The 12,288-nt window shown below is 41.1% G+C and overlaps 1 protein-coding gene across 1 annotated transcript; it reads left to right on the forward strand.

The window, feature by feature from the left end:
* Window positions 1–4,722: 4,722 nt before the first annotated feature.
* Window positions 4,723–12,288, forward strand: gckr (glucokinase (hexokinase 4) regulator). Its single transcript, XM_085796926.1, has 19 exons — window positions 4,723–4,876; window positions 5,365–5,517; window positions 5,595–5,663; window positions 5,758–5,826; window positions 6,108–6,181; window positions 6,530–6,596; window positions 6,703–6,756; window positions 6,843–6,937; window positions 7,034–7,139; window positions 7,323–7,441; window positions 8,568–8,666; window positions 8,902–8,999; window positions 9,140–9,216; window positions 10,153–10,249; window positions 10,361–10,467; window positions 10,604–10,681; window positions 11,433–11,576; window positions 11,685–11,819; window positions 11,909–12,288. Exons 1-19 carry the CDS (start codon window positions 4,826–4,828, stop codon window positions 12,020–12,022), a joined length of 1,806 nt encoding a protein of 601 aa, XP_085653052.1. The 5' UTR covers window positions 4,723–4,825; the 3' UTR covers window positions 12,023–12,288.

Genomic DNA, 12,288 nt, shown 5'->3' on the forward strand with positions numbered 1-12,288 from the left:
AAGGAGTGTGTGTGTGTGTGTGTGTGTGTGTGTGTGTGTGTGTGTGTGTGTGTGTGTGTGTGTGTGTGTGTGTGCAGAGAGAGAGAGAGAGAGAGACAAAGATAGAAAAGATGATTCAGGCTGAAGCAGTTCAAAAGGATGAAGAGATTGACAGGAGAGAGGATGAGCGAAAGATTTAGGAATTGTTGGAAGGATGAGAAAAGCGTGTCAGAGACAGAAAGAGGAAAAACAAATTTCTGAGCTGCAAAAAAAGAAAGCGGGATAGAAGGAAAATGGATTTACTGAATGAATTGAGAAAGGGGAGAAGAAAAAAACACAGGGTGTGTTGAGGAGTTTTTAAGGAGAAGTCATGACGGGGGAATTAAATGTGGACTTTTTCTTTTTTTGGAGGCTGATGATGAAGGTCATGAGAAGGAAAAATGAAAGACAATGATAGATTCAAGGACAGGAAGAGGGTCGGGATTCCCAAAACTAGGAAGGGAAGGAAGGATGAACGGATTAGGAGAGGAATGGGAAGAATGAGAGTGAAAGAAAGGCTGAGAAATGTTTTTATCCTATACAAATATATAGCCTATATTAAATAACATTTCAGTTGAGATGCAGTGTTCATACATATGCAATCCACCCTCTCTTCTCACAAGTATGCACAACACACACACACACACACACACACACATACACACACACAGTAATTTGTGAGCATGCACTGCATCTCTTTATCACGCACACACTTGCTCCTTGTTTTCTGTGCAAGCACTTGCACTTTTTCTCTCTCTCCCTCTCCCCACCACCCCCCCCCTCTCTCTCTCTGTCCACTGGAGATTAGCCTCTCTGTTGTCATGACAACCACGGCTGTGCAGCTGAAGGACAGGGAGAGCGAGTAGATGGTTGTATAGCTGTGTGCGATTGTGTATATATGTGTGTGTGTGTGTGTGTGTGTGTGTGTGTGAGTAAGAGAGAGCGATAATGGGAGTGAGGGAGAGCAACAGGGGAGTTATGGGCTGCAGCTCGGCGTGGGGGCTGTTTTCCCCGACACCTGGACTTAAGGCTAATTACAGCAAATCTTAATGAAAATGCAAAATGAGATATATGACCCGAGCTCCGTGTCAGCAGAGTCCGGGGTATCTTCCGCAGCAGACTTGAGTCTTTTTTTATAGGAATTTAAAAAGATGAAATTCTCAGAAAAAGTCAAGGTTGCACATCTGCACCCAAGAGACAACATGTAAATACAAACAAAATGCACACTCTTTCTCTTGTTTAGATGCAAATATGAGGTTTGAGCTTGAAATAATGTGCAAAATATGACAGAAATCCCCCTCATCCAAGGTTGCAGCAGCAGTCTCACCTCTCTGCTTTTACAAAAATGTATCCCATTGATTTAGCAAAACTGGAGGAGTGGAGAGATCAAATGCTTCTTGTGTGCTGATGTTCAAGACAAAAGTAGACAGAGGCAGCAGCAGCAGCAGCTCCTGGATCAGCAGAAAACCCTCAAAAGACCACAACAATGACCTTGTTATGAGTTGGTGGGAATCAAAAAGACACAACATGAGAGTTTTAATCTGGCTGTGAAGGGGGACAGAGTGAGATAAGGAGTCGATGTAATTAGACAAGATAGATATTCAGGTTTTCTTTTCTTTACTTCTCCTCACTTTGCTATGTGCAGACATTCGTACAACTGCACAGAGATTTTGGAGGAAAAACTCAACATAGGGAAGAAAGTAATTGGCAATTAAAAAAGAAGCACGCAGAGGAAAGAGCCGAGGTTCAGACGCGCTGAAAATGCACAACTTGTCAGGGAAATACAACCAAAATGAAAGTTTAACTGGAGCATTATTTGCTCTAAATAGAGATCATACAGATAAAGATGATAGGAGCACAGTGGGGAGGAGGACACTGACGACTCGCAAACTTTAAATAGAGTCTGATGACGGTGGAAAAGTATTGTAATCCAACACAAAACACTACATCCAATTGGTGTTAGAATTTAAACATAAATATGTTATGATTGTAAATTATCTGTAAATACAGTGGAGCCTGAGTGTGACAACATGAATACGGAGGAACATGAATACATTTTTGTGTATGCATGTATGTATTTGCATATTACCAACAAAGTGTACCTAAATAATTATACCCATGGGAGAGGAGCAAACAGAAAAAGGCCTAACCCGAGTGACACTAGGCAGAAACAGCACAGTTCACCTAAAAACCAGAAATAAAACAGGAATTGGAGAGTCATTATTCGCACGTCGAACAAGTTTAAATTTGTCTTAGCGACAGTAAATTCCTGCAGCGCTGAAAACAGCAGTTTGTGACAAAGGAAGTCTTTTTCCCTCTGCACCCTGAATGAAGCTTTTTTTTTTTTTTTTTTTTTGTCCCAGGGAGTGATTATGAGCAGAACCACTTAAATGTTGATGACTTTCCTGCTCCTTTGGGAGGGGAAAGGGGGGGGGGGTGGTTTGTCAAGAATTACAGTAAGAGCACTGCTAAGAATAATCAGGATGAGAGGGAGGATGTGGCGCCGCCTCAAAAATCTAAGGAGCTTTCATGGTTTTGTAGGCAAAGTGGAGAAGGCGGTGCAGGGCTGCAGCAGGTCTGATGCTCAGGAACTCACTGGTCAACTCAGGTGGAGGTGAATTTATGATTTATGCAGCATTTTATGCAACATCATCACCCCAAACTGAATGACGCTTTGTGCTGGAGCTCCTCGGACTCTATTATGTATAGATTCAGACATTGAGGCTGGCCGGTCAGACAGCGTGTGGCTGCATCATTCAGTGAGAACAGCGTGTTCATTGCCGTGAAAAATGCAGCAGGGCCCATTTTCCCCCTACTCAGAGTCAGAGCCACAGACAGAGACAGGCAGGCGGAGCACGAGGCTTGTTAGAGGCAGACGTCTACATTTTTAAATGACTCATTAGATTTCTGCTCAAGTCAAAACAACCGGAAGTCGACAGGCGACGCTGAGCTGTGGAAGAAAACAAATAAAAGCAGGGTCGACGTGCTCATCCTCTGCACATGTTTCTGCTTCTGTGTGGGGAAAAAAACAGATAATCACCAAGTTAATTATAGAGGTGGCTATGATTGACCTGTGACCCTGATTTCACTTCCATTAGAACACCTGAGATACATTTATATTATGTCTTCTGTTGTACGGGAAATAAAACGCGAAAAACACAACTGAAATACCAGATTTAGATGTGAAACAAGCACTTCTGCAATCTCACCTTGTACAGAAGTGTGTAAATCTTTGATTAAACCATATGTAACAGTGAAACCTAGTTCACTATGGAGTTGAAGCAGTGTCCAAACATGAAACAGTCTAAAATGAGGTACAAAGAGTCTATTTTTCAGAGGTACAGGGATGAGGAAGATGTTGGGTAGCACCAAGTGTTACGAAGTTACTGTGCTTATTTATTTTTATCTTTTTATACTGGTCATTATCTTGTGTTGTTGTTTCTTTTCCTTTTGTATGTATGTGCGTGTGTGTTTGAGTATGTATCTGTATGTGGGCATGTGTATGTATGTATGTATGTTTGTATGTATGTATAATTAGTGTGTATAAGTAAATTATATTCATGATTTCGTAACATAAGATATGTTTAGACAAGGATCTTAGTTAGTCATATATAAGGAGAGGGGGTGGGAGTTTATAAGTTTTACTTCTTCTCACTCCTTTTCGAATATTTATTCTATATCTCATGTTTAAATGTTTTGTCTTATTCTCTTTTTTCATTATTTTATTTTCATATACATACACTTCAATCAATCAATCAATCAAAACCTAAAATTAAATGATATTTTTTTTAACTACATAAATTCTGTGCTACTCTCTAAGTACGAAGCCGTCTGTTCGACGCTGAATGTTCTGTGCCTCCCATGTGAAAGTGTTACATCCTGACTTCTTTGGCCTTACGCCTCCCAGCTGGGGTGTTGGACTGAGTCAGAGAGGTTAACATCAAACTATGCTTCAGATGTCAGATATCATTAAAGCTCAGCGTGAGCCGGGCGATATGTAGAACAAACGCATCATCACACCACGAAAAACAGGAGTCAACACAACTGTTAGGAGAAACGATATTAGTTTTCCTTTGTTGGTGGAGCGTTATGTGGGAAACGTCCTTGCTGCTGTATCACTGACAGCAATTAGCTGGCAGTTATGAGACACTGTGGTGGGAGTGTGGAGGAGTGAGGCACGCTGCAGCAAACAGTGGGATGGAGTCCACTGGAAGTGATGAAACGTATCAGACTCCACAATCTGCTGCGCTGTAAATATTTTCACACTGCCGAGAAGCAGTCGGGTCTTTGTGCACACAAGGGTTGAAGAGAGCACGTTTGAAAACGATGGCGCACATTGGTTTTTTTTTAATCCATTAGGAGCCATAAGTTTCAGAGCTGAGATCAAAGATGTTTTTAAAAAAATCTGTCTCACGCTGTCTTTTTCGGTTTGATCTCAGTGTTCAAGCTGCTTTTGCTGTGCTGCGTTTTCTAATTAAAAATCAGCAATAGATAATCTTTTACCTTTGCGTCTCCTGAAGGGAGCACACAGTCTATATATGCCTCTCTAATTTCATATAAAATTGTTGCAATGATAATTTTGACCATGAATCTCAAAATACCCGGGGCATTTCTGTTGGTGTGTGACAGAGAGATCCGTACTTCCTTTCACTCTTCGGTCTCAAAGGTCCTCAAGTGAACTTTGTCACAACAGATAGAGCCGAGCACTTTGTGGTTTTCATTTCGAATCACTGTAACTGACAACAGGGAAGTGGACGCCACACAGGGACAAACTGTTTTTGTCAGAAAAGGACAGGCTTGTTGCACCATGGCGAGATCGGATCAGACTTGTGGTCTCCCCACTGTGTGTGAATGGGAGGTGAGTTAAATGGTTATAGTTGGAGATTTTTTTGGGGGGAAATATGTTGTGTTTGCATTTTGCAAAGAGTTAAATGAGGAAGTTGATATCAGCTTTGTGTTTGTGTGGAGTTACAGCCAACAGCTGGTTAGCTCAGCTTAGTTTAAGACACAGCACACAGCCGAAAAATAGTCTGGCATGACAGCACCTTAATGGTTTTATACTTTCACAGCACTTATTTCTGTGTCACCTTGTGTGTTTGTTTGTTTTTTGTCTTTTTGTTTGCAAAATGTGAACTTATTACCCTGAATTCAACTATTATCAAGCGATAAAAGCAGCCACCATCAACACACATGAACTAGCATCAAGTCAAATCACATAAAAAGTCCATTTAAAATATAATTTCAGTTTACAGTGTGAAATTAATGGCTTGAAGATGACATGTAAGAAGGGTTAAAATGATCTAAATACATTGAATTATTCTTTAAATTGTAATTTTATGTGTTCAGTCCCCAGATTACGAGCCGACACTCCCTGTCTCAGAGAAGTCCAATCCGCTGAGCCGTAACATCGACCGAGCCTCAGCCGACTGCATCGTGAGGACTTTACAGGCCTGTGACGCTCAGATGTTTCAAGAAGAGACAGAAGCAACTCGCTACCAGGTACAAGAGTGTGACAAAAAATATTTATTTTGAGAATTTTTCTCTTCAGGAAATGTTCATCTTGATGTCATTTTCAGAGGCTTTTGAGCGACCAAGTGGTGAAAACCGTGATGGAGGTCGCAAAGAGGTTGGAGCTCATTCTGAAGGTATCTTATCTCTGCCTGCCAGCCAGCCTGTGTGTGTTTCTGTTTGTCAGTCAGTTTGTGGGGTAAAAGTGTTTTGTCTTGTTTCTTCCACAAGGATCCTCAGGACAGCCTTGTTGTACTGAGTGGGTGTGGGACCTCGGGGCGACTGGCCTTCCTCATGGCGGTAACACTCGTCCTGACATGCTCCACATATGAGTAACTGCCCTGCACACCAGGAGGAAAGAGAGAAACTACTGTTGCACAGTTCAACTTATAGTATAATGAGATAATGTAAAAAACATTTTGTCTCCAGAAGAAAAAATATATCTTACAAGAAGCCCAGACCAGGCCAATAGTATCTGGAAAAAACACACTAAATAACATCATTTGATCAAATCTCAAATCTCCGTTTTATGGTGAATTGCTTCCTGTTTCACGTATTTTTGTGTCTGTGTGTGTTGTTAGTCGAGCTTCAACAGAGAGCTGAGGAAACTGAACCAGGGTTCGATCTATTCCTACATCATCGCAGGAGGAGACAGGTGGGACTGGACTCATAAGATTACACTCATATACATGAAAATATAAAACCAGCTGTAACTGATAAATATTGCATTGTCCACTGGGCTTTAGGCAAATGTTTCAGCAAATTATTCAGTTACATCATCCACCCAGCAACTTATGCTATAACTAAGCGTGTACAGTGCAAGATATAAACTAAGTTTGCTCTTAGGTAATACAGTATCAGTCACCAGTAGTCATAAGCTACTGTAGGAGCACAACTGCTGAGAGCAATGAATTAAATATGATTGTTATGAATTGAACTTTTCATTTGTAAAAACATTTTTTTCAATGTGTGAGTGTCTCATTTTCTCTCTCATTTTCTGCAGAGCTCTGCTGACTTCCCAAGAAGCTCCCGAGGACGACCCCAAATCGGGTGCACTCAGTCTGAAGAAGGTCGGGACAGTAGTAGAGTGTGTGTGTGAGAGAGAGGATATAGGATAATAGTGGAAGTTTGTTTTCAGAAACACTCCAGCATTTGACCACTGTTATTCTTCTGCAGGTCTGCGAGGGGAAGAAGCGGGTCTTGTTCATTGGTATTTCCTGTGGATTATCTGTAAGTCGTTTCCTAACTGAATAAATCAGGAGCTCATAGAATAGCAGATAACTCGGCTTGTGTGCACTTGGCCTTTGGCTGTTTAGGCTCCATTTGTGGCCGGGCAGCTGGACTACTGCCTGCAGCACCCCGAGGTCTACACTCCTGTGCTGCTTGGCTTCAACCCTGCACGTCAAGCCAAGTGTGTAAACATGTATCACCATCACTGTTACGTCCTGAATTCAACCATATCACTGTGTTTGTAACATCCAAAATGACGATGTATTTACTTGTGTAGGAGCGAGCCCATACCAGGCTGCGCGTTCACATTTCACAGTGTGGCTCAGAGGATGCAGGAGCTCGCCAAAAGTCAAGCGGCCTTCCTCATCAACCCGACAGTTGGGGTAAGAACGTCCAGTTGTACTCATCACGATATTGTGCACATTATTTGCTCTCTTCCACAAACTGCTCGGGTTGTATTTGCGTCAAGTCTTCAGATTACAAACAAGGGAGTTGTGTTGTGTGTGTCAATACTGTGGTCCGGTGACTCGTTGTGTGTGTGTTTTTTTTCTTTTCTGTGCGTTCAGCCAGAAGCGATCAGTGGTTCTTCCAGGATGAAGGGAGGCAGCGCCACCAAGATCCTCCTGGACGTTGTCTTGTCCTCTGCTCATGCTGCAGCCTTCACAAAAACACCTGTCACATACAAGTAAGCATGCTGCTGTAATATACTAACCTCTTCATAACAATTATGTTAATTAGATAAGAAAATAAGATAATTAGCTTAATACATAAAATGTTTATAGTATATCAAATCTAAGAGCATGTCCTATTTTCAATGTACAGATGAATGTCGTCACTCAGTGGTTCTTGGGTGTTTTTGACATGTTTTAAATAATTTAGTATATAAAAAATGTGGAAATGTGTCAGATTTTTATACAGGATTTTGGGCCATGTTAGTCTCACATCTTTTCTTCCACTCTAAACTGATACTATACAGTCGACTGACATTCACAACTGTCACAGTGTCAAGATCTAGACTGATGTCATAAACATAGACATACAGAGCAATACAGACAATGTGGTCTTTTTGAAATGTGCAGTTTTAATGGAAGAACAACCAGCCTGTGAATTATCCTTCAGTTATTCTAAAAAAAAATGTATTCAGATTTATTGAGATCATCTCAGAAAAGTCTTCATGGACATGCAGGCTGGCTCTGGGATCATAGTGAAACTGCCCTTCCCCTGAAGTAGCCTCATAGCACCTTTCGTCTCCAGCTCCGCACCCAGAGGTCCAACATGCAGCTTCCTAAGTGCTTCTCTGTGTCGACAGCCATCAGCCTGCAGCCGACCGAACGATCCGTCCCCGACATGTTTTTCACATTACTAGTGATGTGTGCATTTGAAAATGTCAGTGCCATACATTCACGTTCACGTGCATCAGCATATTTATTTACTGACATTCTTGGGTACAGTACATTGAGGACTATCGGTGATAATGTTCGCACATGTGGCTGCACGTGCGTCGCATCGTCACTCTGCGTGTGGTAACTACAGCACCACCAACATGTACAGTAGCAGCAGCAGTTTCTCCTATAGGCACAGGTCCACCTATGGAGGACGAGACGGACATCGCCACGAGAATTAACAGGGGTGCTTTAGTGTGTTTCCATTGTGCGTTGCTGACCTCTACAGGTCAGAGCAGAAAAGAGACTCTGTGGTTGTGTGATGACAATAAACTGGATACAACTAGTGTAGAAGTTAAGGGCCTGCATGGGAAAATATTAAATATGTAGCTGAGATATATCAAGGTGACATCTTTCTCTCCGTAACAGCGGCATCCTGCAGCACATGAGAGCATATGAAAAAACTCTGGATGTCACGTACAGTCAGAGCGAGGGGATTGCAGCTCTGGTGGAGGCAGCTGGACGCAGGTGAAACATCCCGTTTAAAACCTTTCAATGTAAACTTGAATTTTATTTTGAAAAAATGGACTAAAAGTTAAATTATTATTATGTTTGCTATGCTACTATTACACAGCCGTTTCATCTGTTGCAAGGTTGAAAAGCCTCACTCAATCAGTCAATAATGAACATTTCAAGTGGATACGCAGCTTCCAAAACTTCCAGATTTGTACTATTTGTACTATTTGCTCTATGTGTGTTTCAGTCTGCGGTGTGGGAGGAGTGTGTGTTACCTGGGCTGGGGCTCCCTGGCTGTGCTGGGCCTCATTGACGCCAGCGAGTGTAACCCCACGTTCGGAGCAGGTGAGAGGAAAGATATTTAAAAACACAGTTTAAGTCAAGCAGAATGGACAAAAACACATCCAAGACTCATTATTTACATTTGCACGGTAAATATATATCTATATGTATCTATTATGTGTGTGTGTGTGTGTGTGTGTCAGACTACAAAGACGTCCGTGGCTTCATGAGTGGAGGATACAGGAATCTCAGCAACAATGAAGGTCCCCTCACTTCACTGGTATGTGGAGAGAAACAAAAGAGGACAATTAGAATTAATGAACACATAATTATTGCAGATACAGAACAAAGGCTCTGACACTGTGCACGACTGCATTGTCTTTAACAAAGAAAAAAAAAAATCACACGCTGTTCAGGAGAATTAACATTTGTTTGAACTGCTCTGGCAGCAGTACTGTACTTAGTGGCACTATATGAGTTCAAAACATGGAGATTTCTGTTCTGGCTCATCTGAAGTAAGACTGGAAATCCTCACAAGGCTTTAGGAAGTATTAAAATGTTTGAAATCCACTAAGATTCAATTAAAATGAAATCCAGCTTTTATTTTCCTTCATGTCTGTCTCAGCAGAATCTGACTTCTAGATTAACCCGCGACAGGATTAGTGTGATATACACCCTGTACCTGGTTTATGAAACACTGTTGGACTCCATCTCTGTCTCCAATTAATCTGCTTTAGTACTTTTTTATTAAACTGTAGCTGTAATGAGGCCAGATATTTCCAAGTATACTGCAAATTAAAATATTTATCATAGGTTATAATAAGTCATGAAGGTAATAAATGATCCAGGCATGAATGCTGTCAGAAGTCGGGCTTGATTTGGTGAAAATCTTAAGGATTATAACTTTAAAGAACCCTTTTTTCCCTTATGACTAAAGCAGTAACAATCAAAGTTAAAGCATGAAAGAAAAACAGCCTCTGGCGTTTGTTATTAACGCTTTAACAAATCAGCTTAAAGGGACTGCGCAGGTTTGATCAAATTTCTTTGACATCCGCCTGAAAACACGAGTAAACAAACCCACATTTTAAAGGCCTCGCTAAATTCGGGGTTTTTTTTAAATGCAAAGTTGTCACATCTAAGCATGTATTGGTGATGAAATGTTTAACATGAATGTGCATGCTCTGAAAATGCATGGATGACTCTTTTTTTCCCCCAGGGTCCAGAGTTTTGCATAGCGCATGAGGATTTCCTGCATTCGGTTCTGCCCTATCTCAGCGACCAGGACACAGTTCTGCTTATCTACACACACTCTGGTGCGTTTCCTTTTCATGTTTGGGGTCTGCCGAAAAAAATAAAAAAAATAGAAAAAATGAAGAAGAAGAAGAGAAAGCAACAGCCATCATCTCAAAAGCTTCTCCCCACAGATGATGTCAGTGAAGTGGCGAAGCTGGCGCACAGAGTGAGAGAGAAGACGAGCAACCTCCACGCCGTTTATCACCACACTGACGGAGACGCTGCAGCTGCTCAACAAGTATCTATCTATCTATCTATCTATCTATCTATCTATCTATCTATCTATCTATCTATCTATCTATCTATCTATCTATCTATCTATCTATCTATACAGTATATCTATATACTATATATCTATCTATTTGTTTTTGCAGGCTGACATCAGTAACATGTGTTTATCTACACTAAAAGTCACTTGGCCAACACCTGCTTCAGAGAGATTTCTACACATGGTACTCCTCCTCACGCACATGGACACACACATTGATTCCTGCGACTTACTGCAGCATGATAAATAACTCATTTACTCCTTTTTTTCTTTGGTGAACACCCTCCATTCACACTAGCTACACAGACATAAATGCACTTGACAGTGGGTGTGTCATATTTATCGATCTCCATATATTTTATTCGGCTTGTTTGTCATGCTCTTTCCTTTTTTTAAACAATTTGTATATTAAAATTTCAAAATAAAGAGCAGCTTACAAGGTTAAACAATGAAAAACAGATAGAATACATACAGTATATACATAATACATATTTTTTTAATTGTACTTATGTATTTATCTATCTTTATTTGTTTCAGACTTATAATACACATGTATGTAAAACGCTAATTACAAGCTATATATTGAAAATATTTTATATAACACATTAAAGTTAACCCTTAAGGCAAATCAGACTGGAGACATTGCACAGGTATAGAACAGAGAGGTTTACACAAATTGCATACATTGGTAAATTCAACTCATACACTCACAAAATATATATATCTATATTACTTTATAGATATACAGTATATATATTACATATGTGATGAAATTGTGTGTATATGAGTTGAATTTACCAGTGTATGCGATTAAATATCTTCAGACCAGATGGAGATGCCAGGGGAGCATGTGTAATGTTGTTGTATTTGTAATGTTTTCATTCATAGCTTATGTAAACGCAGAGGAGGAGAAATCAATTGCTTGTCTCTCTCAGCAGTGGGAGCTCTCCACTAAGCTGGTGCTGAACGCTGTGAGCACTGGAGCTCACGTCTTAAAGGGGAAGGTTTACCACAACCACATGATCGACGTGCAAGTCACCAACAGCAAGCTCTACCGCAGAGCCACACGGTTACTGCAGGTACACACAATTACACCGCTCATACAACATAACACACAGGAGTTTAATCCAAAAAAAAAAAAAAACACACAAAAAAAACACATTATCCTCTCTCCTTCCTCCTCCTAGAAACTGTCTGGTCATCCTGAACCCAAGTGTGAAGAAGCTCTTTTGAAGGCCATCTACCGAGTGGACAAGCTGACAGTGGACATAACGTCCTCTGACATGAGCACACACACACACGCAGCCAGAAAGAGGAGCAAGGTGAGGAGGTGCTAAGATGCTGGAGGGATAGAAGGCTGGAGGAGGCTGGTTGTGTGTTCATATTTGTGTGTGTGTGTGTGTGTGTGCAGGTGGTCCCTCTGGCGCTGGTCTGTCTGCTGACTGGCGGCTCGCTCTCAGACGCAGAGGCTCATTTGGAGCTGCAGCCAATCATAAGGGAAGCTGTGGAGGCATGGCTCCGATGATTGACAGTCAGACAGGGCATGATGTCATCTATCTTCAAGTAAAGACCTCACACACAAACACACAGTGCACAATCATGCACGTATGTGGAATCGACCCTGTGTGCACTTCAGAGGTCAGAGGTCAGCTTTCACCTGGAGGCCTTAAATGCAGAACCAAGTTATAACACTTAATACACATGAAATCCTTATCATAATAACCTTTAAATGTACTTTCACATGTGATATGTTAAAAAATAGAGTGCATGCAATAAAAGCAAACAACATAT

The sequence above is a fragment of the Trachurus japonicus genome, chromosome 2 (assembly GCF_045865225.1).
Source record: "Trachurus japonicus isolate A0001 chromosome 2, Traja_1.0".
Taxonomy (NCBI): Eukaryota; Metazoa; Chordata; class Actinopteri; order Carangiformes; family Carangidae; genus Trachurus; species Trachurus japonicus.